This window comes from Strigops habroptila, chromosome 5 (genome assembly GCF_004027225.2).
Source record: "Strigops habroptila isolate Jane chromosome 5, bStrHab1.2.pri, whole genome shotgun sequence".
Classification (NCBI taxonomy): domain Eukaryota; kingdom Metazoa; phylum Chordata; class Aves; order Psittaciformes; family Psittacidae; genus Strigops; species Strigops habroptila.
The window spans coordinates 71035467-71063397 of NC_044281.2; the positions used below are offsets into that span (position 1 = coordinate 71035467).

The window sequence follows — 27931 nt, forward strand, 5'->3', positions numbered from 1 at the left end:
AGAGCTCAAAGCAAGTTCAACCCAAAAAGGGGAGAAAAGCTATCCCCTTGCTGTACCTTCTCCCTAACCTGCAGCTGGAGACAGCTGGCATCATCACAAATAAAAAGCAAGAAATAATCTGTAGCTTTTGAATCTGAACCAGTATCTCTAGAGAACACTTAGCAACACAAGATCTTGTAGCATATCTGCATTCCTCAGAGCCTTTCATTGTTAACAGTTACCAAGATTAAAACCTCCTGTTACTGTCCCACCCATACAAGAATATGATGTGTCCAAGTACATTTTTTCATTGAAAGTAAGATTTTCCCTGAGGATGTTTTATATCAGATGACAGTTTCTGGACAGAACCAAAACATCCTCCAGGGACTGTCCAACCTTCCCAACCAAATGGCTGGCTGAATGACATCATCCATTTAGTTACAACTTTCACACTTGCCATCACGTTTTACACTACAGTTTCAGAAATATTAATTCCTTATGAAACCGAAATTCTACTTTTCCAGCCAGTTAAGTAGGTTCATCATGGTGTAAATTTCACCTGTCAACCTCCTAAGCTCTCCAGGAGTCCTGGAGAGGCATCGAAGATTATCTTTGACATATGTACAGTCACTGCCTGAACAATCTTCATTATTTGAGACACTTGTGCTTCTGCCTAGAAGGGGTGGTTGGGAAAAACAAGCAAGCAAACAAAAAAACCCGAAACACCAAAAAAACCAAACCCCACACACATTGAAAGTTCATGGATAAAACTGAAACTCATTTCAGTCAACTTGGAAATGTTTCAGACACATGTTTTCGCTTTAGAAAATGCCAACCTGCCAAAGCAAAACTTTTCAGAAAGGCTCCTGAATGGAATTTTCTGGCAGAACATCAGAAGGAGCAGATTAGTTCTGGGAAGATAGCCACCTAAGATGTGAAAGGTCCATGCTTTGGTGGAAGGAGAAGACAGCGCACAGCAAAATAATCAGATAAAGTACTGATGCGCTGGTAGCTCTCTAAGCATGAAAACAACCATTGGGGCTGTTATTGCAGCAACCACCAATACAATGAAACTAGTTTCAATCAAATCTTCTTTTATGGCAAGGCAAACACTAAGATAGTCATTCTTGAATGATGCAGAATTTCAATTTAGGAGCCTGTTCTATCTGAAGAGGGGTCTCTGAGATACTATACCACTAATTATTGTGGGTGATGCTCTCCTTCAGCTTTCGAACTCTGCTTGTGTGTAGGACAAAGAAATGTTTAATAATTCAACTACACTTATGATTATGGAGGAAAGAAATAGATTCACCAGCAATTTGACTAATCAAGCTGACAAAGTGATTGGGTTCAAAAAGGGAAGGACTCTCCCAGCAGCAGTTCATTAAAATAAAAATGAAACTCTGCACATTTCCAGCATAACAAAAAGGAATTACTGGTCCATAAAATGGAAGGAAAAGGAATAGCCTGGATAACCTCTACTATCAGCAAGATACAGATAATAAAAATCAGGTGTAGGGCGCAGCTAAAACTGGACTGATTCTTCTAGTTTTATTGCAGAGGATCAACAAACAAAATCTACAAAGAGGTTCTGCAAAGAAAGCCCTTATACCTACAGAACCATTTTGGTAAGGTGACTGGAAACAGTAGTTGAAGATGACAGGTCTTCTTGCAGCAATGGAGACAACTATGGCTCTGAGGGAGGGTCATGACAAACCTCAGGAAGTGAGCTAGGTTTTGTACGAGAAATGTGTGGTTGCAAGAAATTAGCAAAGCTGCCTTGAAAATGGAAAACTGTCTCATTCAGGCACAGCACAGAAGTGGTCCCATGAAGTTATCAACACTGTGTGAGGTTGCTGAGAGTCATGAAACTCAGCCTGGGTGGCAGTGTGAGAATATATTAAAGTAAGTATATTTTTGCAGGAATGTTTTATTTATGAGAGTAAAACAGAACTGTTGGAGAAAATGAAATAAAACTCTTGTGATTATTTTTTATTTCATGTTAAGACTTAATAGGAAAATCCTAAAGTTATTAATGGCTTAAAAAACTACAGGTTTAATTGGATTCCTGAGCTGCCAACAGTTTTTATAAAGGACATTTCAAAATGGAGTATAGAAAATGCAACAGATGTGGGGCTGTTGTATCATAGTTTGTTCTGGTTTGGTTTGTGGGGTGTTTGCTGTAAAAATAAACTATTGGTATTTAAGAGGGAAAAAATGGCTCAGGAAAAGCTACTTCTTAAATGGCACTTAAGGATCATTAAGGGACATCGATAGAATCAGGTAGAGGAAGTGCTTTGACCTTACTTCTGATGAAGGAGCAACTGTGTCTGGGAGAGACCCTGAAAATGCCTCAGGAAGGCATGTAAGTGGGACAAACACTTCCAAACCTTGTGAACGACAACCACCAAAGGGACTAGTGTCCCAAGACTGGCTTTATGGTTTTGTCACTGATGCGGGAGAATAGAGGGTGTGAGATATTGCATGCTCCAAAATGTTTTCATCACCTTAAGATTTACAGTATACTTTCTACACATTTCCTCTTACTGTTTAAACAAAAAAAATCTTAATTTTAAGGAAGCTTCCCTTCATATTTACCAGTGGTTTACAGACACCAAAAGAACAATACCTACATGTTACCAAATTTCTTCAGCCACATCAATAAGCATGGAAGAACACAAACTGTATTTTGGCCAAGACTCAGGAAGATAATTGAATTCTGCAGGACAGATGTAGCCATCAGCACTGTGAGCTCTTATTGGCCAAAAGTAGAAATACAGCCAGTCTTGGGACCACGAAACTGTTACATTCCCACTTCTACACTCCAGACATTTACAGCCCTTTGGGAATTCATGTGTATTAGGTCCCAGTTCTGCTTTACTGAGTTTCTTTTCGAAGGGAAGGAGATACTTAACTCATGTCACCATTCCTAAATGTGATGTTGCTGAACTATCCAAACGGAATTTACAGCCAGGGCAAAATGCCTGGTGTTACATCTCTGCATTTGAACCTGAAAGAGCACAAATATATCTTCTGAGGGCTGTGGTAAAGCAAGCAAGAAAAGGAATCTTATTCTGTAGGGAAAAAGAGGGTCAAATGGAAAACTCACACTGTCATCCTGAAACACGAAGCCTCTTCTGCCTCCAGGAATTAAAGCTATTGAGGTAGATCAGGGGCTGAACTGTCCTCAGCCACTGGACTTGTGCACAATGATTAACTCCTAGCTCATCTAAATGAAACCTTCAAATAAAACATCTCCTTTGGGTATTCAGGACAGAGGATACCAGCTCAGCTAATTAGACATAGTTGTCATACCAGCTAATCAGCATACCAGTGATTGGTACCAGCTGGGGAATCATTTCAAAATGAACCTGGGAATTAAGAAACCACACCTTTGGGACCTGCTGGAATAAAAGTCTTTGGCTGACAGAGCTAAAAAGATGCAGGAAGCGAAGCAGCAGTTAAAGAGTAAAGTTTACTTTAGAAAATTAGGAATGAAGACAGACAGAAGCGATTCTTGTGGCAATGGATAAAACCACCCGGTCTGCAGCGCTGGTGGGTAACTCAGTAGTAAAGAGTAAGCACTAGTAACTAAGCATAATAAATTATTAATCCCAGAAAGTCAGCTTGAATCCAGCAAATGACAATGCTAGACCACAAGCAGTAAGTAAATCACATACACTCCTGCCCGAGGACTGGATCTCTGCTATCTCCAGACAAACCCACTCCTAGTCTATTATTTCAGCTAATGGAACAGTCTTTTTATGCTGAATGAACACATTATTACTTGCCTACTCTGACTCTGGCAGAAAGGCAACACTAACTGCATCTTCCTTACTGTACCACTGGGCATTAACTCAGTTGATAGTGTTTACAAGCCCTGTCCGATTCAGAGGCCAGCAAGTTCAGTTCCTTGAGTGTAACTACCCTATTTTTGCAGGACTCTGTCAGTAGAAGACTTATGCTGCCAGCCCTGTTCCTACAAAGAATCTTGGCCTCTTGGCAGTTTATCCTATCTTTACTTTTTTTTTTTTCATTTAGACATTACAGAGCAATATTTAAGAAAGCTGAATTTCTGAACACTGTTCTGTGAGCTCAGTGGATTAGCAGCAGCAAGCTTCCGCCTCTTAGCAGGACTACTGCCACCTCATGATCTGAGCAGATGGGATTCATCTCCCACCCACAGGTCTCTGCCACAGCAGTACAGCAACGTTACAGCCACATACCAGGCACAGCTGGTGACTTAAAAATCAGTGCAACCACCTGCACCCACTACACAGAACTACAGAGCAAGAGAGAAGCTATGGCACCCTGCTGCAGAGAACCAGGAGCTAGGGTTGGTCAGGAGAGTCTAACAGTTACTGTGGGGTGACTAGTGAATTTTTTCTCCCTTTTGTCTCCCAGAAAGAGCATGGTGATTCCAACAAGACATCAGCAAGGGCAACAGCCGCAGCTGGCCACTGATCAAATGTAGTCACCTGCACTCATTTGATCCAACACAGCACAGCAGCTGCCAATCAGATATTTAAGGAAAAAAAAAAAAAAAAAAAATCCTTTAATCTTTGTCAAATTTTTCCTTAGAATTTACCTCTGCCTTAGCATCTCCAATCCCTTGGACAATAATCTATTGATGCTATTGAGGCAACTGTGTTTGATTCTCCACAGAGCCCTCTGAGGTTGCTAATCTCTGTTATTTAGCATCTCTTCACATATGTTAAATCTTTCCTGGGAAACAGATACCAACAGTAGATGGTGGTAACTCCTCCAAGAAGTAGGGCTGCAAGCTTTGAGTCATTGCCTCATGTGCTAGCAACACTTCCTTCCCCACTGCATTGGGCTCGCCTGCTGTATCTACCTGGCTTGTGTGATACTCCACTGCAAGAGTCCTAGTGCAAGGGCTGTTTTCATAGGAGGTACAAACAGAAAGGAACATACCATTTTACAAATACTTATTCAATTTATGTACTTATGATGGTACAGAAAAGACAAAAGAGAGCAGAAAACAACATTCTGTCTCTTTGGATAGGGAAAAATTGGTAATGAACCTGATCCAAGGCTTACTGAAATCTGTACAAGCTCTGACAGCTTACAGGAGAGTCTGTGTAATTATCATATATAATTACATAAAAGCCTGTTAGAGGTTTAGTGATTGAGAAGACAAATGTTTATGACACCAGCATTCAGAAAAGTTCTGAGCTCTTATGTGATATTCCATAAGAAAATATAAATGTATTATGTAGCTTTCAGAACAAGACTTAAAACTTCTTCAAACTAACAAAGGAAGCAAAAGAAGCAGGGAGTCCAGAGAAGCAGCACTTTAGAAAAGGAACGGAGGGACAAACCTATGTGGGAGGACAGGATGACAATGCCCAGGGGGATATTGTTAAGGCAGGTACACAACAACTGTCAATTGTAGGCCAAATACACATGAAAATTAAGGCTCTAAGGCATCTGAGATGTTGCTGATTCACTCAGCATCCTCTCCCCCTTCCTGGATGGATTTGAGCTCATTAAATGCAGCTGGAAGGCATCAGTTTCTATGTGAAATAAAACAGGTGCCAAAATGAATGGAATTATGCAGCCAGATCTACCCCACACATCTCATGTAGTTTACCTGTGTGCCAGACTGAGCTATGGATTTTCTGGGTTTTCCAAAGTAACAGAAAACTCTCCCTCAAGAGTAGATACTTAAAGTTACTAGCATAGGTGTCAATGCTCAATCTTTAAGGAGGGAGGGGAAGTTGCTGCACAAGGGCAGGTAGACAGAGTGAGTGTTGGTATCATCCCATGCATGATATTACCTGGAGCCACTGAAAGTAGTACTGTCAATAACTACATGATTCCCCTTTTCCCCAACTTTTCTCTCCATGAATGAAAAGATACTTTGCAGCCAGTAGAGGCTGACTCATCCTATCAAAGTGGTGAACGTATAGGACGTATAGAAGCTAACGCTGCCTTTCAGATTTCTTTCCCACAACAGAGAAGACACAATTTGCTAGAATTTACATTCCCTTTGCTTTTTCCTTTCTGACCAAGATTTCTACAGGTACTTTTGGAGGGGTTCTTTCTCATGGATAATCAGATCTATCAAACAGGGAAGGAGGAGCTAGATTCAATTCTCTACATCACATTCAACCAGAATAAGGCAGGGCAGTCACCACTAAGTTCATTCAGAAAATTAAATTAAGTAGCAAGCCAATAATGTCCCTATTGTAGGTTCAGGCACACCAATTAAATAGGAGTCACTGGTGTGTTGAATCGTGTCCCAAGCAGCTGGGTCTTCAGAGTCAGGGTCGCTGCTACCTCTCTGAAGAGTAGGAAAGATATGGCCAGCCCGGAAATAATACATAACTGAAGATCATCAAGGCCACAACTGCTTTGTTCTTCCATACTTCTGTTTTCTACTAAGCACCATGGTACAAATTGGTACAGCACAAGCTTACTAATGAACCAGAATTTTTTTCTTACTACTTAATGAAGCTTTCCAAAGTTATCTCGTTTACCCTCTCCATTCATTAAAAGGATAAGGCAATGCTTAAACAGCAATCAATAAAACTCAAAGACACTCTGTTCTCCATCTGCCATATGGAGTTCCTTGCCCTAAAGGCTACACATAAGTGCAATTTTATGTCATTTACTTCTTTTTCACTTCCATAGGGTACTCTATCCAACACAGTGAGTGACCAGTTCATTTTATAAGATAAAATACAGCTGGGTGAATCTGCTTTCATCACACAGCAGGACTTTACATATATAAGGAGGTGTGAGGAAAAGAAACAGGACAGCTAAAGGCACAGAAAACTTCTCACTTCTCAAGCATTAATTCAGCTGTCACTGCAGTTGACACATGCCAACCACCACCTGGTGCTTTTCAGCTGTCCACCATTCTGAATGCTGAAAGTTTGTATTGCTTCAAATGATGGATACGTTCTGAGAAGGAAAATAACCCCCACATAAACACACCCACCAAGGGCTAATAAACATCCCTATTAAGCACTTCTGCTGTTTTATAAAGTCCTGGAGCTAGAAGTCAGTATTAGCTGGAAGGCTGTATCAGGAAAGTAACACATGCCTGGCCTTGTTCTTACATGCTTTCTTGTCTGTTGCAGGTTCACACTGAAGACAAGCACTAGGTCAAACCAATCTTTGATTTGGTCCAAAACAGACAACTGATATGACCTCCATTATTCAATGATCAATTCTTACTGTCTTGATGGGATTACTTGTAATAAAGAAAGGCTAGAGTGCTAGCTGTTGTAACAGGAGTAAATAGCCTTAGACCTTACCTCAGCTAAATAACACACACTTGGATTTTTTGATTTGGTTTGGAAGAAAGTTGCAACATGCAGCTCCTCTGTCACTGGAATCAATTTTACGAACAATTCTAAATCTTTCATTTTCTCCCATACCAAAAAACCCTACATTTCTCCCCTTTTTTTTCAGGGCACTAACCAGCATTCCAGTTATTGCACGTCAGAGATAATCTATATACATAAAACTAGGCTATTATATCTCAACAATAGTTCTTTTCAAGCAATTTCAATCTAAATTCTGCAAATTAACAAGCCTTGTTTACTGGTAGGTTTATTCCATCTTCTTTCTAAACCAATTGACTCAGCATATTTCTTCTGAAACAATAAAGAGCAACTGAATGTAAGAGAAGCCAACTGCCAAACAATGCCTTTTTAATTATGTTAATAGGAAGGCTGGACAATGAATTGTACTTATTACAATACTGACCATTATTTTCCAATGGGACATAGACTGAGTAGACTTCATAGCTATACTACTGTATTTTCAACCACCTTTTCTGTTTACTTAGATTTATAGCATCATCAAAACAAAAAGCAGCTATCAAAATAATAAGAAAAAGAAAAGCCTAACAAGAAAGGTGATGCTGCTTGTGTATCAGTGTCCAGAATTCATTTCTGGAGCAGATCACCAGCTAGCAGAAAGTGGTGCAGTTTGTTTCAGGGAGTGAGCGCATACCAGTTTCTACAAGCAGAAGAGCTGACTCCTTATGCAACCCCTCTAATCTTAACCATGTCTAATCTTCACTTCAGAAACTAGATTGCCTCCCCCATCTCTTGTCAGTACTTGTCATCTTTTACCTGGCCTGACCAATCTTTTGCCCACCTTATTCCACTCATTTGTGATGTATTTTCTTTCCTTTGTTTCACCTCCCAAGTCTATTTACTCTTACAGACACCAACCTTGGTTCAATTGCAATTTTAAGCATCTGCGGCGTGTATGATTTTAGGGGGATGTTTCAGATCTGTTTAATCTTATGTCTATTCTTCAATTCAAATCAATACTTCACCAAGTTAGCCTTGTGCTGAATTGAATACTCAGGAATGAATTAATGTAAAATAATTATCTTTGCAAAATGGAAATGAGCAAATTTAGCTACGAGGTGCAACTACATCACAATAGCGATGCTTCCAATGCATACATTTACCTGTACAGAGTTCTGTTCTACCATGTCATCAGGGTGGGCATCTTGTGCCAGAGCAGAAGTTCATTTAGCTCAGTACCCTGTCTCAGAAGATGGTTAACAACAGATACCTGTGTGAAACCTGGGGAAGCACGAATTAGTATATCCTCCAAATACTCTCCCAGCATCCAACAGCTGGGATTCTGTGACTTTCTGGGCCACAGACAGCATCCTTCATAGGCATATTTAGATTGTGTCTGGAGCACAGAAGCTTCCTAAGCAATGCACCACTGCACTTTTCATTTCTCTTTCAATTCTGCCCAGAAACCCACTCCTGAGTGTAGAGTTTTGTCGAAATTTGTATGTTGTCACAAAAAGCTCTTCATGCCCAATCAGTATCTTAAAATAAACGTTTCATAGTTTTAATTAAAAAAAGAAAAAAATTAATTCCTGGCTCCTCAGCTTACATAGCCATTGATCAAGTCAGTGCATTTTGGACCCTTCACAATGGGACATAAGGTCCAGTTCTTTGTGTGTTCCAGCTCCTACACACTGTCCAACCACAGCTTTTCTCCACCTTGTAACTAGACAGTATACAGTCCTGTAAGTACAACTTTCAGCCTTTGTCCTACTATTATGCTTTTTTGGACTAAAATACATTTCTTCAAATGAGCCTAGCTTACCAAGTAATCCATTTGCTCACTGTGACTACCCTCAGGTCTCTTTTTGATTCACTACCCTACCTGTCTTAAAACTTGGAAATTATACCAGATTTATTACAAGGCTAATGGCAAAAATGCCCTATATCACAGCACCTAGAACTAACCTTGCAGAATGTCATTAGAAATATCTTGCCAGGAAAGGAATCCTTGCAGCTGACTTTTGATACACATGAATTTGCTGATTCTTGGTTATGCCTAAGCAAGTATTTCACCATCGATGAGCCACAAACCCATACAAGCAACAGAACACGAATCTCCCAACCCCAGTCAGCATCCTGCTCTCTGAAGCATGCAGCACTTTCGTATCACAGTAAGTTCATTCATACCCCTACTCACTCAGATCACAAACTGGGCTGATTAACTCACAAAGGAACACTAAAGAAGTACAATCCTGTTCTGGATCCAGGACCCTTCTGTCCCAATCAAATTACTGTGTTGAGGAAGAAAAGTCAGGAGATGGAAAATAACTCCTCCAAAACTCTACTAAGACTGCATTTGGCTTCCAAATGCTGTTGTGCATCATCTTAATAAAGCACTTAAGGAAATAAATCAAAAGCTATTAAAACACTTGTGACATCACACTTACTTCTTTGAGTAACATCCACATCTTGAATTTACAGTTCATGTGTGCTGAGTAGCTGGTGGAGTTTAAAAATAACATATTGGCTTCTTCCTCCTTTGGCTCCTTTACCAGAGATAAAGCAGTCTGGGATTGTAATGTGCTTTTCTTACAAAAGAGTTAGCATTGTGAAAGCTGTTAGCATACAAAGAGAGATTACAAAGAATAAGACCATTTACCTTTGAAAAGGGAACACTTAGAAAGGAAATTTACTGAGGTCTGAGTTTCTTTCTTACTACCTTCATCGTGACTAGCCTCTAAATTTTATGCTGCCTCGTAACAAGAGAGCACATCGTCACTAGAGCATTGGCAGGGAAGTGAAGAGAAATTATATTTCCACAATGCCTGTAGTCAGTGCACACTGCTCCCAGAAAAAGGAGGTCAGACTCTTGCAAGCCACAGATGTGCTTACTGGAAAGGGCCAATAATTTAATAGTCTCTAATATATTTATAAAACATTTTTAACTAGGTATTAATGTTAAAATGGCAACTCACCATCAGAACTCATGTTTCAGGGCATAAGCTGATTTCTCTAGTGGGGCAAGAAAGAAAAATTATCCCAAAGGTAGTAGGTTTTGTATTGGGAGTTTAATACTGGTAATAGCTGTCTAGCTGTCATTTATGGGGCACTGTGTTGCTTCCATTTAGGCTGAGCTGCCATGGATTAAGGAGGAAAAAACATTGTAATTCTGCCTCTCTCATCTTCCAGAAAACACAAGAACAGAGGAGCTGAGAAGTTACAAACACAATTAGGAAAAAAGGTTGTTTCATATCTTCATAAACAAACAACTACTAAAAGTGAGGTTCATAAAAATGTAGTATGGTTGCTTCTCCCATCTAGCAATTCTTCCCAGTAATGCCACACAGTCTATGGTCCTAAAACATCTGTGTTGATTTTCCTTCCTTGGAAAGAGAACTGGCTATTTAAAAAGAATAATTTTGAATCTCATTTCTTACCTTTATGCAAGGACTAACCTCTGTTCAGGAAAAATCCAAACTAGAAATATCATATACATTGACCCAAAGATGACAAACCACCCTGCCTGCAAAGATATCCAAGAGTTTCTCAATGTCCTGTTCAGTACTGAATGAGAACATACCAGACACTCGGCTTAGTAAAGCATAGGCCAAATCTCTGTTAGGCTTCAACCATGGATGGAGACTGTAGGCTTATACAGCTCTGTTTACACTCTAATTCTTCCAGGACTGGTTCTATTCGCCAGTTTCATCCATTTACTACAGATGGACAAGTAGCATAACTCCATTGCACACACAGGCAATGGTGAAGAAGCTTACCTAAAGCTGTATCTAAGAAGGCTAGAACTCCCAGCTGTGGTTCCCATTCCACAGCTCTAAACAGCAGATACGCTACTTTCAACAAGCAAGAACAAAATAGAAGAGACCAAAAAAGTGTGGTTTTCAGCCTCCTAGACTGATCTTTTGGAGCTGAGACGGCCTGGGACAATGTAAATACACCCAAACTATCAGTAAGAACACAGTGACATGCTGGTAAAGCACAATGGGATCTTAGACTTGTCTACAGCTTCCTTTCATCCTCCTGTCTTACAAAAAGGTTATTTAGCACACAGTTCTTCTGGCCTCCTGTTTCCCTTTTAGCTTATTTAAAATGGATTTTGTATCCAAATGTAAAAGGACAATGCCAAACTGATTTTGATTGCAGTCCCTTTCTCCTCAGAGGTTACAGGGCCAACAGATTGGCAGCTGAGTGCTGTGCAGATTTTAAAGCCTGAAGTTCAGCACAAAATATCTTGGGGATTCAAGATCAGCAGTCACAGCCTGCTGGGGAAGACTAACAGCTTTTAATCCATAACAAAGAACCTGCCATCTCCTCAGACTGCCTTCTAATGTCTCTGTCCTTTCCACCCAGCTGTGTTTCTCCCTATATATGGAAAATACCTGGTTCCCACTTATCTCTGACAGGGTGTCTCATCTCCTCCTGTTCTACCTTAAGAGAGAACACAACTTTGTACCATCACCACCACCAAAGAGCAAAACGCTCCAGTTTTATCAAAAGTGGAAAAAAAAAAAAAAAAAAAAAAAAAAAAAAAAAAAAGAAAGAAATTGCTTTTCTTCACCAGCAGAACAGAAAGAAGTTTGGGTTTTCTTGGTTGTTTTGGTTTGGTTTTAGAAATTGTAAACACATAAGCCAACAATCAACATTCAGCGGGCTTGCAGGAAAACCAGGCTCAAGGTTCTGCTTGGCTCTCAGGAACCAAGTGCGAAGATTCTCTGTTTGAGCTTTCCCATCTGTACAGCAGTTGAAGCCATTCATTTTCCTCTTCACTATGTGAAAAACAGAAAGCGGGGCTTTGTCCCATCACAGAAAAGCTGAGACTGTGAGCATCACCTGAGTCCAGGAGCTCAGGCTTGAATGGGAACTTATACAAGTTGGGAACAGATATGTGTATAAATACAGCAGTAAAAGCACATTAGTAGAATGAACATTGTCCTTCTGCAAGAATTTTGCCTTGAGAGTAGATCAGGTATCAGTCTATCTCTCCTTACGAAATTGTATGATACACAATACATGTGTCATCTCTAAATCTCTAATCTCTATTACTTTTCAACTCAGCGTCTCTCATAGATACCCTATCAAGATCGCAAGATTATTGAAAAGAGGTTTTTATCTTCACACTCAACTACACAGCACACATTAAAATGCATGCTAGGGAAATTCATGCAACTTCCTTACAGAAAAAACTCACTAGGGGGTTAAGGGAAAATAATGGGTGAAAGAGAGAAGGAAGGCTTTTTACCTCCTATTGGCAAAGCACTGTATCAGTTTAGAGCGCATTACAATTGATGTTCATAATCGACAGGACATCTTCACTCACCACTTCATGTATCTCACCAGTGAAATGAGTCAATGCAATAGCAGTAGGAGGTTGCCAGCCAGGATAGAAAAGTTCTTGAACTCCCACATGCCTTCTCCAAACCTTCATAAGGGGAAATTGAGTTGCAAACTAATTTCTTGCTCACCAGGAATCAAATCTCACTCAAGTTGTCCCTGCTATACAAGTACAAACCTTCTCAGTGCTGAGTATATAGGCCCTCAACAGTACATCCTAATGACAAGAGGCAAAATGAACCTTTTTTGTCCTAATTGCTCTAGCTCTGACTAACAATACTGGTGCACACACACACAGAGATCTGGAGTCTCACCCAGTAGGCCTGGATGAGACTTAGGAAGTCTCCCCCTAAGGGACTCTGTGTCCTCCTGATGAACAACTCGCACATTGATGTCCTACTATTTTCCTACCCTCACTAAGCTCTGACATGAGAAAGAAAAACCTGCTGCTGCCGAGAACGTTGTACTGCGAGACACAGGAGCCGTCAGCAGGATCACACTCAAAAGCTGGCTTTGCTGTCACTATTGAAGACACAAGCTGATTAACTGTGGGGTTTATTTTTCCTTTTCTGTTTTGTCCAATTATTATTTGCTAGGTTTGAGAAAAAAAGGACATGCCCAAGCAAGTCACGATGTTTCGGTGTAAACAGAAGTAAGTTTATGCTGCACAACAAACCTACCATTGTATATATTTAAATATGCATTTTTACAATGCGTAGTTTCTAAGTGTTTCACTAAGTCCTTGAATAGAGACCTACTGACACATCTGGCTCTTTATGTAGCAACAATAAACTTTGAATGTTTACCTAGATAATTCCCATGGTGTAAATGCAGAAATACTTGCTACCTGAATCTATAGACCTTAGAGTTCAGATCTCAAGCCAGTACAACTCACTCAACTGGAGTTGTTCTTTGCTTACCCAGGCTTAGCCCAAATACATTCTTTCCATTTTAAGATTAGTGGAGGATATATCCCTCTGAAAAAATAAGTACAATTTTACCCACCTTTGCAAAAGGAAGGGTAACTGCATAGATACAAAAGGGACAGAAATATCAGAACATAAAGGATGTTTTACTCCCTGTTTATGAACCAGTAACTGCTGTGTTGTTTATCTGTCTTCTTATATATCAGCTCTAGTCTAGCTTGTCTGCAGTTCTCACATAGCCACAACAAACAGATGAACTCAATGGACCGTAAACAGAGAAAGTTCTGCTATGTTTTACCAATATCATCTGTGCAAGCAGGTACAGTCTAGGAAACAGATGTGCAAGTTCATCTTCTAATTTGCAGAACAAGCATGACAAACTGCATTTAAATACTGTATGTCCATAAAATGGCATGAACATTGTGCATCTGTCATTTACAGTATATTGATAATATATGTCAGCATTAATATTCATTATCTTGATTTACATGGTTTTTCATGCAGAAAATGGATTGGGGTTCTTTTTTATTTACTTAATAACATTCCTACATTTCATGACTGACTGCAACAGAGAACACGTTTTTAATATGCTTAATAAATTTTCATTGTCATTAGTGCTGTATATTTTATCCACACAGACCAGATAATGTGGAGCACGTTACTAAATCCGCAACCAAATCTAATATTTTAAAATATCAGGGTATGATTCTTCAAGCCACATCAAGGCAGAACTTACTTGAGATTGATTAAACAACCACATGTTATTCCGCAAAACACAAGGGTTATACTGGCCCTTATTCTTCAGGGAAGGTAAGAATGTAGTAAAATTCAGTGACATTTAAGTTTTCTGCTAAATTAGGATCTATTTAGGCATCTGCTGTGGGTTGTTTCCTAGGTTGGTCTTTTTTGGTTTATTTTCTTTTCCAGGTGGGTTTTTGATTGGTTGGTTGGTTGTTTTACTCTCCTCAGTGTCACTGGAGCTCTTTCTGATAGCAAGCAAAACATCCCAGGAAACTTTGGCAACCAACTAGAAGAGTTGACTGTGCTAGAAGTTTTTATTACTGTTAGTCACCAGGGTAAAATGAACCCTTTCAAATAAAAACTTATAACTATAGAAACTGTGAGGTCCCATGGGGTCCTGATGGCTGAATAGAGTGTCCCATCACACAGAAAAAAGGCTGCACTCAGCTCCACACTCCATCAGTGCATGAAATCCATGTTCTAAGCCTGCTTCCAGCGCAAGCAGATCTCCCGCTGTGATCAAACCATAAAAAGATACTGCTTCCTACACAAATAGCTGAGTGCGCAAACTCATTCTTTCCCTCCCCCCAGATACCCTCCAGCATCTATACACACAGCAGCCAGTAGTTTATATGTTTGCAGGAGCAAAAATACAAAAAACTAAAATAAAAGACACAAGGAAATGTCATTGTTACGATCTCACTAAATGCCCATAGGAGATAATGTAGCAGCATTTATCAAGCTCTGATATTCAGTTAAGAAAAGTGACTTACACTGAGCAACTGAAGCACCATATTTATAGATAAAAGCATTTCAAACAGTCCTTTTCAAGTTCCCCTTTCCCAGAAAACTGCTGGTTAAAATGTACTTAATGAGACTTTCCTTCCCCTCACTTTGTCAGTTCCTCTCATATGGATTTGCTTCTCCTACCTACTTCAGCTAAAAGACCTTAATCTGCTGTTGCAGAGCACACTGTGTCACTAAGCCACACATTATGACCTTATTAATGTGGCTCAGCAGGTAGAAAATAAATGTGAATTGAGAACAGCCCATCTGCCAAACAGAAGTAAGAAGCCAGGATAAAACTTGCAGGAGACTAATGAATACAATAACAGACATACCCTGGAAATTCCCCTCAAAGGAAGTAAGCAAATATTGACAATATTTCAAGTATCCTGTTGCATTCTCTCTTTAGTCTAGAGAAGAAGATCTCCACAAACACAACAACAATACTAAAGATGACATGGGTGGCTATAGTTCTGATCTGTAGAGAAGGCATTCTTACATAACAAGGAGCCAGAAAATTGCATGCAGAAACCTAAATATGTGAGGCTTCAAAACATCTGTAGTATTTATAACCATATACTCACAGACAAGACTTTTGAAACAACAGGATTCAAAGTAAAGAAAGGTGTCAAACAGATCATACGGCTAATATTGCAAGGTTCAGATATTCAGATATGATCTTCAATCTATACTTACCTCTCTCCGAGGCTTCTATCCCTAGAGCAGCTACAAGATAAAAGAACACATGCCTGTTGTTCCATTGCTGCTTTTCATTATCTAACATACTATTGCAATGGTGATTATGGGACTACCCAACACACAGACTACCCAATGGTACTTTGACCTTAGTACCAAGTACCGTGGTCAATTAGCCCAATATTTCATCTTCAGCAGTGGCTGAAAGTGGAAGAGGATAAGAACACAGTAAGGACAGCAAATTTTGTATTTCATCAAACTGTCCCTTGGAATACATGAAGGCTATTCCTACACCAAGAGGCAGAGACACTCTGAAGCTTCCGATTCTTCTCTGGCTCGCGTACTCAATTGCCCTTCTTGAAGGTACAGAATTGCAAGATGATGGCAGTGGTAGTGTTGGAAAGTGGGAATGGGTAAAAGTGATGGAGGGGTTAAAGCACTAGTTCAAGATTAAGCAAAAAGGCCATGAAGAAGCTAGAAACAGAGCCTTGGAGTTCTGAGAATTTTTATCTTGCTGTGACATCCGTAATATTTATCACCAGCCAATCTTCAAAATACTGCAGGTGCCAGTTAGCTAAATCCATTCTAAGCTCTCCGGGGGAGTTGGGGGGAAGGAGGATGAAGGCAACTATTAACATCCCTTGTTTCCCTGCTTTACATATGGGAAGTTAAAGCTAGATCTATATAAGGCATAGGTAATTTTTGGAGTCCTTGAGCATATGTGCTAAAGTTTCTTTACTGCAGAACCGGGAGCAGTGAAGGACAGGCTAGAAGTGTTAAGCACTCCTGAACTGGGGAGCTCAGAGTTCAAGCACAGTGTTGGAGAGTTGGAGTATCATCAATAACTTCCAGAACTAACAGAACAACAGATCACAATTTAGAACATAAATGCTCTCAAACCAAACAAACTCCACATCTTCCTACTTTCTGGATGAAAAATGAAGTTTAATTACTGCTATTTTTACATCAAGTTCCATGAAATTACTCATTCCTGACCAAATAGAGAGCTATAAGAAAGCAGAGGTGAATGGCAGCACTCATTACTTGTCAGCTTCTCAAGGCCCTGAGGGAAAGCATCCTGTATGCACATCTTTCCGGAGCATCATATTTACACAAACGGAAAGAAAGATTAGTCCTCCCCCACAGCTGTCTGCAGCTCGTGGATACCATAGTCGCTATTCTAACATTTGTATTTATTGGAAATGTAGGCTTATCTTACTCTACTGGTAAAAACTATCTAACTCTTACAGCTTAATCCTCTTTGTGATCTGAGAGATACCTAGGAGAGGAAAAGAAATAAATCCAGTACACTCAGTTAATTGCTCAGTGACAGATAATCTTTTCTCTCCATTTTCTTCCTCTTCTATAAAAAGAATAACCAAAATTTAATAAAAAGCCCTTGACTAAAACTGTGGAAGAAGTCTGCTGAGAGGATAGCAGCATAATTAAAGTCAGGCCCAGACTGATGCAAAACCTCATTTACCTTGTACAGAAGCAGCAGCCCACTTGCCATCCAAAGCTCTGTGAGCACAGAGCCTTAGCACTGTAGAAGGTTGTACAAATTCTCCCCACCTCTTTTCTCTTTCTGCAGTTCATCCCTTCATGTCTGTTGCCAGTGGTCTCTTAATTCATTGGTAGTTTTAGAACAGCGATGTCCATCCATTAGTGCTGCAGCCAGTTAAACTGGCTGAAAAATTACAAAGAAATGCCATCTGAGCAGGTAGTAGTGTGTTTAAAAAGAAGACAGACTCATATCTTGAAGATGGCATAGCTGTGTTATAGATGGTTACAGTCCCAGCAGTCACAAGACTGCTTAAATCACCCAACTACACCTTCAAATGACAGATGTGCTTAGAACCAGCTATAGCATAAATGACTCGAGTCTGTGACATGCTTCTAAACAGCCCCTCATCATTCATCAACCTTTTGAATATGTACTCAGCACAGGAGGCAAAAGTGGTATTTCTTTGTCATCTGTTCAAGGCAGAGATTTCAGTCATGGTTATCTGCAGAACAACCTGTCTTTCTCCTCTATCCTTCAGAAACAAACCTCTTGTCACAAGAAATAGAGTTCAGAGCATGAGATCATGCTTTCTTCCATTCCCCAGCATCAAACCTAGAGGCATGAAATAAATTAAAGTGCAAGATATGTTTCTTCCGTTCCCTCAATTCTATTTTTTTCTATCCTTTTCAAACAAGCAGGCAGATTTAAATTAACGTGTCACTTAAGCAGGCAGGAGGAGCAACAGCTAATAACCTCTCTGTCAGGTGCATTGAATGACAAGATATGCCCTTCTTCTCATTCCTTTCCATAACACTAAGAACAGAGAAGCTGTCCTGGGATCTTCATAGGGACATTTATTAGTGACCTGAAGGCATGCCTGCATGGTGAGTGGGGATCTTACAGCAGAGCCAGACTTGGGACAGAGCACAGTCACCTAAGGCTTACATAAGGCAACAGGATCGAGGAATGGCAATGAAGTGCACTGGCAGCTTTCAGACCAGTCATGAGCACTGAAGAACCAATCAAGAATAATGGAGCACTGCACAGACAAATGGGTTGATTTCAGCTATCCTGGTTCTCCTTCAACTTTTCCCAGTCTCATTTGCCCAGGGATTCCAGATGGCTGGCCATACAACTGTAATCAAGTCCTGATGTGACATGTGCCAAGTGAGTGAAGCTGAAGGGTTCAAAATACGATAAGTGGTTTCTCAAATAATCTACAGAATTCCTTGCTTTAAGATGTCACAGGTACTAAAGATTTTGACGCACTTCAAGAGATATTGGCTCATGGGGTCTCAATATACTAAATATTATTAAATATACCCCCATATACTAAAACTAAAAGATTATTCAGACCCTGAGAGACCTTAAACTGAAGGTTTGAGGAAGGACCCTCAACTTCAACCATACGAATGAATGCTAGGAGAACACTAGGAGGAAGTGTCAGATATAAGTGTGTTCATTCCTTGGACTGCTTTTTGGTAATAGGATACTGGGCTAGACGAAACAATCAGGCTATTCCTATGTTATTAATCACGTTCTGAAATTAGAACTGTATGAAGTCCAGAACAGTGCACTGCTCTCACTAGCTCTAGGACTGCTATATTGTCAAGGCCCCAGCTTCTGGTACATCCTCCAGTGACATCCCTACAGTCCCTTCTCTTTTAATCAGGGTAAAATTTATGACATTGTGGCATGCTTCACAGAAACCAGCTCTGAAACAAGACAACAGCATCAAGTTATCAGCACAATTTTGTGTCCATATCGATATACCTCAGAAGAAGCATGTTTTCCACTCTGATCTGTCTGTTCTGTTTTCAGTCCTAAACAAATATCTCAACACATCACATGAGTAAAATAGTACGTCAGCACTGTCAGCAATGAGTAAGGAGGTGTCTCCACATGCTGAAATGCCATTTTTCCCTCGATGACTGATGAAACAGAGATAAATATTTCTCAGGGTGAAATGACTGAGGATAGTAAGAGTAAAAACAAAAACAAAACAAAAAAAAATAGTATTTTATATTTATGAATATTTTCCTTGAAACCATTGAGAAATAAAACACTCTAGCCCAAACCACCTTCAGAAAAACATTGCCAAAGCCACAGTCCTGAAAAACCCTTTATTATGGTGTATACACCATAGAAAAGACAAAGGTAGTAGAGCAAATAGAATCACTTTTGGTCTCTACCCATAGCAGCAATGTATATGAAATGGAAAAACCTGCTTTTCCCCCTACAGCAGGATAAGAAATCATGTCTCCAACCACACAAAATACTAAAACATTCGAGTTTCCTGTTGCTGTTCAGAAGAAAACCTAGGGGTTTTTTGTTGAGTTTTTTGGGTTTGTTGTTTTTATTTATTTATTGGTTTTGCCTTTTTTGTTTGTTTGGGTTTTTATATTTCTTCAGGCCAGTGGGTAGAGCATTAGCCCGAGTTCAGAATATACTTCATGGCAAATCCCTCCTCTGTCATTCTCCTAAACCCCTGACCACTTCTTCCTTGAACAGAAAGCTTATTTGTTTTACTTCTGACCCAAAATTCCTCCTTGGAAGTAAAAACCCCTTTCCTAAATGAATTTACCAAAACAAGTCCATCCTAACAGCAATTCAGCTAACTAACAAGAAGTTGTAGTTTCAAATACCCAAAGTTTTCTTGTATCACGACAGTAGCCCATCCACCTCCATACAAAACTCCTATTTCCCTCCAAAGTTTCACAGATGGAACCACTAGAAAACCTTTTTCATCCCTTACAGTTTATGAAAGTACCACTAGGGGCATGTGAAGTAAACACCCGTTAGATCCGTTTTTCAGAAAGATAAAAACAGGCACCATCTGCTCTCATTGAATCCGAATAAAAGCCTGAAGGAATTGACCATAACCCAGCTCTTTACTTTGGTTCACAGAGAGCATGATATGCTTTGAAATCATGGAAGTATCATGGCATTCTCCAGAAATCAGTCTAGTAGGCAACATCACACAAGTGGAAATCAATTATCTGGTACTAGTACTATCAGTTCCGAATAAACAGACATTGAATATTCACTCACAAGTATTCCCCTAGTCTTGAATTTTCATAAGGATCATGTGGACAGTAGACAGCCTTAAGCCTCATTATAAACAAAGACTTAAGGCCATTGAGTTCTCCTAAAGATAAACCAATTGGTTGATTTGATTTTGAATAAGATGGTAAAGGGGAAATCAAATGATAGCCCATTCATGAAGTACATTATCTAGCTGAAGTAAGACAAACTTCGGGCTCTTTGTCCTTGAGTATGAGAGAAGTGAGAGAGAGGGAGTTTAGCTACAAACCTTCCAGCACATTTTAAAAAATCCAATTAAATTCAATAAAAGAATAGTATCAGGCTCTTCCTATTTAAGTAAGGTGGTAATTATTAACTCAATTTATCTCCATACCTCCAAAGAGAGCTCTCTGTGATGCTTCCCAGGTTGTAGTCATACAGCTTTGTCAGAATTAGAATCACCTGAAGGCAAAAGAAGAAATCATGGTTAGTCTCAAACAATTACAATCTCATAGAACTGAAATGACCCCAGGGAGGGCTTACGATTCCTTTAATGGGTGCTTAACATAATTGAATGAATTGTTAAAAGCATTTGCCTAAACTGACATGGGAAGTATTTGCAGAGACATAGTTGAGCCAAACAGACCTTTTTTTGCTCAGCTCCTCTGCATGATATTGCCAACAGGTTCTTCCCTTAACTCCAGGAGGCAGAGTGCAGTGGGAAGGAGCTGACGTGTTAGACAATGTTTCAGGATACAAGATGAGATCTGCTGTATGCAGTAGAAATAGTGATTACTTTCTGCTCTGTTTCACAAGCACTGAAACTGCTGATCTTTTTCACAGCTCTGGTGCACAGCTAACCCACTGGCCTGTCTCCAGTCAAACCTTTTTTGGTTGTAGCAGATGACATAACACAAGCAAACAATCACCAGTTCTTGCCTGGGAGATTCAGACTGGACATTAGGGAAAGAAAAAAAAAAAATATCTCTGTAAGGAAAATAGTTCAACACTAAGACAAGGCTACCCAGAACATCTGTAAAGCCTCCATCCCTACAGGTTATAAAGACCTGGCTAGACAAAGTCATGGCTGACCTAATTTATAGCTGGTGATAACCCTGCTTTCAGTAAGCAGGCTGAACTACGGACCTCCAAATGTCTCTAACCACCAACGTTTCTATGACTTCAGTGAAAAGTTTTACATTTAGCCAGAATGAAAGTGTTTCCACATTTAGGAGTTTTATTAGCTCTTTTGATAAACAGCTTTTCCCTCCTGCCAAAACAGACACTTCTAGAATAAAATTATCTTACCAGGGGGAGGAAAGCAATTTTAGCAAAAAGAATTTCCAGCAAAACATTTCAGCCTGCTTTTTCATTAATGTCTTAAAAAAGAGTAATTTCTGACTTTCAAGATGATGGGCTTCTTTAAGACGACCTACATTTGGGGAAAACTACTAGACCATTACTATTGCTACTGATTTATTTTGCATTTCTCCCTGCCAGGTCACTGTATATCTTATCCTCCTCTCTATCCCATTAAAACCACAGTAAGTTAGAGGTGCAACACTTCTCACCTGGCAAAACCCCTGATCTACATATTTTCAGCCTGGGTTCCTAAGAAATAAGGCTCACAGATACACACCCCCCTGCTTCCTTGACAACATCGTCAACTACAACCAATTTGGCAGAGAAGCAAAGGACTGGAGGAAATTCAGTCCCTGAGCAAGCTGGTACCAGCATGGCAGAGGAATAGCCACATGGCTGCTTGCACTGGGGGTAGAGGAACAGATCTCACCACTACCATTTCCAAAGCCAAGCCGAAAGCTATCCTACCTTTTACACACTAATAGCCCTGAACCAGCCACACCAGGAACTGTGTCTTTCAAATATGCTCAGCATGTAAGACAGAGCAGAAAAAGCTTGGCAATGTGGGAGCTGAGGACATAAGCGAGCATGTAGTTACTGCAGTAGACAAAGGTATATGGGACAGAGCACACACATCTGTTTCAACAACACAACTATGTTAAATGACTCACAGCATGGGGAGAGGCTGCCCAAAGTATTTCTTATCTGCATGAATGCAAGTTACATGCAGATGACGGGGGAGACAGGAAAGGCACCAGAAAAAACAGTGCTTTACCAAGGCCAACCATCACCAAACATCCTCCAGAAGAAAAGCAGCCTCTCATTATCTGTTCCCATTTTAATCTTTATGTTTAAAGTTAGAGATTCATCCTGCTCTCCATAAATAACTGGCTGCAAACTCAGGCTATTAAAATGCAAACCCCACCAGGCAGAAGACAAGGCAGAGGGCAGACACCTTGACTTTGTATCTCAGTGACACTACACAAACAGCTCCATAGAGAAATGAAGACTGTGGGAGAGCATCCCCAGGGAGGTGCCCGACACCCAGGGCTGCCCTGCTCCCTGGCTGGACATGGGACAGACCCTGGCTGCAAGGTTCAGCCCTGCTGCCCCTCACTCTGAGGTCTATAGGGGGCCTAGCCATGGCAGTGCAGAGGACAGCCCTGAGGTTCCCTAAGCAGTGACAAGGAGCCTGCCGCAAGTTTCTCCCACCAGCCTTCAACTCTTCCATGACATCCCAGTCTGTTCTCCGGTCCTGATTTCCTCAGTGGCTCCCTCACATTTTCCCGTGCCAGCCGTGCTCCATGGTCCCACAGTAGCAAGCCACCTCCAGGTGCCCTGGACCCACCATGTCCCCAGCAACACCCATTTGTGGCAACTAGGGCAACGCAGTGACCCCAACCCTCCAAGTTCTGTGTTTCCCTGAAATAGCCCCTGCTTTGGCCAGACCCAGAGGACAGCATGCATCCCCTGCTACAGTGAGGGTGGGCTCACACAGCAGCCATGATCCCTCCTCTGCTGCTCCCAGGGCACCCTGACATAGAATCATAGAATAGTTTGGATTAGAAGGGACCTTCAAAGGTCATCTAGTCCAACCCCTTGCAATGAGCAAGGACATCTTCATCTAGATCAGGTTGCCAGAACCACATCCAACCTGTTCTAGTATTTTACCACCTTCATTGCAAAGAATTTTTTCCTCATATCTGGCCTGAATCTCCCCTCTTTTAGTTTAAAACCATCACCCCTCATCCTATCGCAACAGGCCTTGCTAAAAAGTCTTTCCGCATCTTTCTTATAGGTCCCTTGTAAGAATTAAAGGTCTCCCTGGAGTCTTCTCTTCTCCAGGCTGAACAACCCCAACTCTCTCAGCCATTCCTCATAGGAAAGGTGTTCCATCCCTCTGACACAGATATACCCCTGCACTCCCCAAAACACACAATCCAACGGCTGTCCAGAAGTACTTCTCTCTAGCCTGGAGGGTCCCTCTTTGAAGAGGCGGACAATGTGCAAAGCGCCAGCCACCTGCTGAGACATCAGATGGCAGAGCTGCAGTGGGCACATATGCTTTGCAAAGGCTTGTGCCAATTAGGGCTTTAGAAGTGCTAAATTTCAATCTCCACCCTCCCAGGAATGCTTATCAGTGACAGCAGGGCAGCTGTCTGCTCCAGATACAGAACTGTGTCACTGACATCCCTCACAGCACCCCCTGAATGGGTCTGTAAATCCCCTACTTTAATAAATAAAGATTACATGGGGAGAAAAAGGAAAAGGAAGAGGTGTGCACATAAAACTCTTCTGAATAGCAACTCTCCCAATCAAAGGTAGCAGTGAATTCAATGAGATTCAGTGTCAGCCTGCATGGAGACCTGCTTGGAGACATCACACGGAAGTTGCGCATACCCTTGGCTTTGAGCATCCTTTAGATCTACAAAGCAACTGGACAGTTACTTACATTTTTCTCCAAGTCTTGTCTTCTCTTGGCCCTCTTCTCTGCTTACCAGAGGAACCAGAGATGTAAATAACTAATGAATATTTCCCCTAATGAATATTGTGACATCTGGTAGGTTTAGAAGCAGAACTGAAGATAGCAGGCATAGAAACTGGAAAGAGTAAATAGGAAAAACAGTAGGTTTTTTTCCCCCCATTCTTTGCTACTGGCTGATGTAATCTTAGAGAAGATCATAAAGGAATCAAGGAACACTTTCCCCATCTGTAAAACCCAAGGATTAGAATCAGGCTAATTTTATGGAATACTAAGATTAGAAGTGTGTAATTACTGCTGCTAAACAGATTGAGAATTATTTTCCACAAATTCTTCAATTTTTTCTTTTTTCCAACTGAGGAAAATTACAAATCTCAAAACTTCCATGAAAGAAATCTCCACTGAGAATTTTAACCTCCTCACTTAAGGGAAAAGAAAAAAAAAAAAAAAAGTGTAATTGATATCCCCAAAAGAATATGAAAAGACAAAAAATTAAAAGTGCCAATATAAGAAATCAAAATATTTCACTTCCAGAGAGCTGAACCATCTTTCTTGTTCTTTTTAATTCCCCCAGAAATTTCATTAAAACCCACACAGTCTTAAAGTGTTGTAGCTGTCTTGGAATTTACGGGGGGAAAAAACCAACTGCATTCCATCACACTTCTTTTTGATGTAACTCTAACAATCCTTCTGTAGAGGCATCCCTGGACCAATCCAAATATGTACATTAGTTGCAGATTAGCTACATCTAGAACCCTAAATAATATTGCTATACCCTCTCTACTTAGTAAATTTAGGATAAAATCTTATTAACACTTCCACACTAATATTTGATGCCATAATGCAACACACTACTTATGCACCGGTTTGTTGGGTAATAGCTTAGATATCTCCACTTGGTGCACATATCCTCTTTCCAAAACACAAAAGGGCTTTTCTATAGGAAGCTCTCTCATTTTTGTGGACCTATATCAGCTTACAAACATCTTTAAGCCTGCCTAGTTTCAGCAGTCTCTTTGTGCCATTTACTGTGGTTCAAATACTAGCAACACATCTGCTCAAACATATATGTGCAAAACAAACAAGTCACCGGGCAGAAAATCAGGTATTTCTGCCCCAGAGTTCAGTAGTCTCTTTTCCCCTTTGTAATGATATTTGAATAACCTATGCGAGTCAATGATTTTGGTTATATTTACTTTTTCAGAAAACGTATTTCTTCTTTGCTGTTCTCATTTCTTTGTTATTTAGCCTGCAAAGGTTAGTTCATGTTTAAGATTGTCTCTTTTTCTTTATTTTTTTTCTCTCTGTGGCTGTCATTATGTAGTACGGAGGAACCTAATGAACAGAGACATGCATATTATGTTGTTCTAAATGTCAGAATAAGGGCTGTGAAGCAGCACAGTAATGAAATGAAAAATATTGTCTCGCCTTTTCTTTATTTCTTCAAACAGAAGAACACAATCAAATTTTTAAAGGTGTTCCCTATAACTTCTAGGGCTCTGATTTTTACAATGTTAGCTCTACACTGACCTAAAACTCTGCCAGAAAGATTGGTCCTACAGGATTCCTTTACTGGCTTACACACAATCAGCTCACATTACTTATGTACAGACTTGCTCAACATTTCGTTGAAACCATTTGAAATAAATAAAATAGATGAAATATTTCTAATACTTGACTGCAAACCACTTAGAGCATCTTTCTGAATCAGTTTGAGAATCAGTTTCTTTTGCAGACTTAGTGCAGTGATCAGACATCTCTCCGACCACCAGAATCCCAGGAAGAAAAAAGGTGTGCTTTTCGTGCTATTCCCCCTGCTCTGCCACCCTACAGCCCAATGAAAGCTTTCAGGATGCTATTCTGTCCTGATTTCTTATTCAGCACCATGGATTTTTCTGTCTCAAGCCCCAGCCTTAGGAGCATATTAATTTCCAGCATAGGATAACTAAGGGTCTTCATGAACTCCAAACATTAGTCCTGTATTGATAGAAAGCTTCTTGTTTCATTCATGTGCCAGCTACACACTCAACACTATGACCTGATATTCAGGATGTGCCACAGTTTGAAAAAGAGCTGTCGCAACAGTCTTCCCTCTCTGGTGGGAGACGACAGTCTTCGCTCTCCACCCATACAAGGAGCACGCAACACAAACACATCCAGAGCTTCTGGGATGCAAAACACCGCATGTGCAGTTTGCCTGCTCCATTGTCTCACAGAGGCACAGAACACAAGCAGTCTTCAATATAACAATATTTTGTTAATAAGGTACTGTAATACATATAGCCTTGTAAAAAATGGTAATGGTGTAACTATCCTTTACAAGACTCTCCTGATGAAACCGTCACACTGCCTCCTAATTGGGACGAGAGAAACAAATATCCAGCCACAATCAAGACAGTTTAAGTACACCTCAATGCGCAGTGATCTATGAATCCCTTATTAAACTCTAGAGATCCTTTCCATTGCCTACTTAGCAAGAGCATAAGTCAATAACAAAGAAGAACTAAATTAAGTCTTCACAAGCTTGTTGGTCTCCTATAATTGAGCAAGAAGCCAAAGGACTTGAAGCTTTCTTATGCATTATGTGTTAATAAACCATGTTTCTCAGGCTAGACTGCAGTGTTTGAGAGTATGTACCATTCAATCAACCACTATCAATAATTGGGTAACACTTACCTGTTCCCTTCCTTCATCTTTACCTTCCCAATACAGCACAGAACTTTAGGACTGGGAAAAAAAGTGGGAACACAACCAGAACTCAGGAATATTCTCAATGAGCTGTTTGGTGAGGCAGCTCTGTGAGGAAATATTTTCAAGTAAATTCAAAACTAAGTCTGAATAATTCATGACAGAGTTTACAGGCTGCTCATGAATAGAAAAAGACAAACTTCAGAGAACTTGTACAAATCTTGTTCTTTGTATTATTATTATTTAGCAATTTTATACCAGTCAGCAAGTATCAGGGTCTCTAACAACTATGCAAGTACCAAGAACTATGGATGCATGAAGACTGTGATTTGCTTCCCACCTGGACTGCAGATCAACTACTTTCTTATATAAACATATCAGCAGGCAAAGGAAGAGGGGAAAAGTGTGATGACAGAGAAGGATAGCCACATGTTTACACAGCTAGACTACTGATACCCCTTTTCCCCACAGCCTGTTACAAAGAACCTGTAAACTAAAAATCCCTTCATTTTTCTATATCCTTCAATGGACAGAAAAGAGGTCCGATATTGACCACTATCCCATCCGTGACAGCAGGCAATAGCAGATGTTTATGGAGAAAGCATTAAAAATCGTCTATGTAGAGTGTGATTCTTCCCCTTCTTAATTTTCAGCAATCAGCATATTATACTCTTCTTAATTCAAAAACTATTGCGACTATCGTGCCTAATAAGAGAAAGCAAGCAAGGATCAACAAAGATGTGGAATGGTCTTTTTTTTTAAGTGAGAAATTACTCCAACTTTCAATCCAAAAAAAAACAAAGGAGAGATGAAAGAAATCTCCAAAGTCACGAGTGTCCCGAATTGATTATTTGCTGATTTTGAGTACACAAGATCCAGCACAGCAAGTGAAACTGGGAGGTTCAAAATACCACATCTACACGAGTAAGGAAATTCCTACCCACTGCATTTTGTGGATACTGAAAACAACGTCAGTCCAAGGGGAGACAGGAGAAGTTCAGGGAAGAGATGTGCACTAGGTCAACTAAATAAAAATATATCTAGCACAATGTTTGGGCAAGCTTTCCCGGCATGCAATTTTAGCCACTGTTAGGGAATA

General features: G+C 40.2%; 1 protein-coding gene across 4 annotated transcripts in view; it reads right to left on the reverse strand.

The window, feature by feature from the left end:
* LOC115608805 (VPS10 domain-containing receptor SorCS1) overlaps nt 1–27931 on the reverse strand; it is a 288946-nt gene that overhangs the window by 179814 nt on the left and 81201 nt on the right. For all 4 annotated transcript variants that reach the window (XM_032919968.1, XM_030488155.1, XM_030488153.1 and 1 more), the window contains exon 2: nt 20695–20762. In XM_032919968.1, the coding sequence (XP_032775859.1) occupies nt 20695–20762 (68 nt within the window). The remainder of the gene's footprint in view (nt 1–20694; nt 20763–27931) is intronic.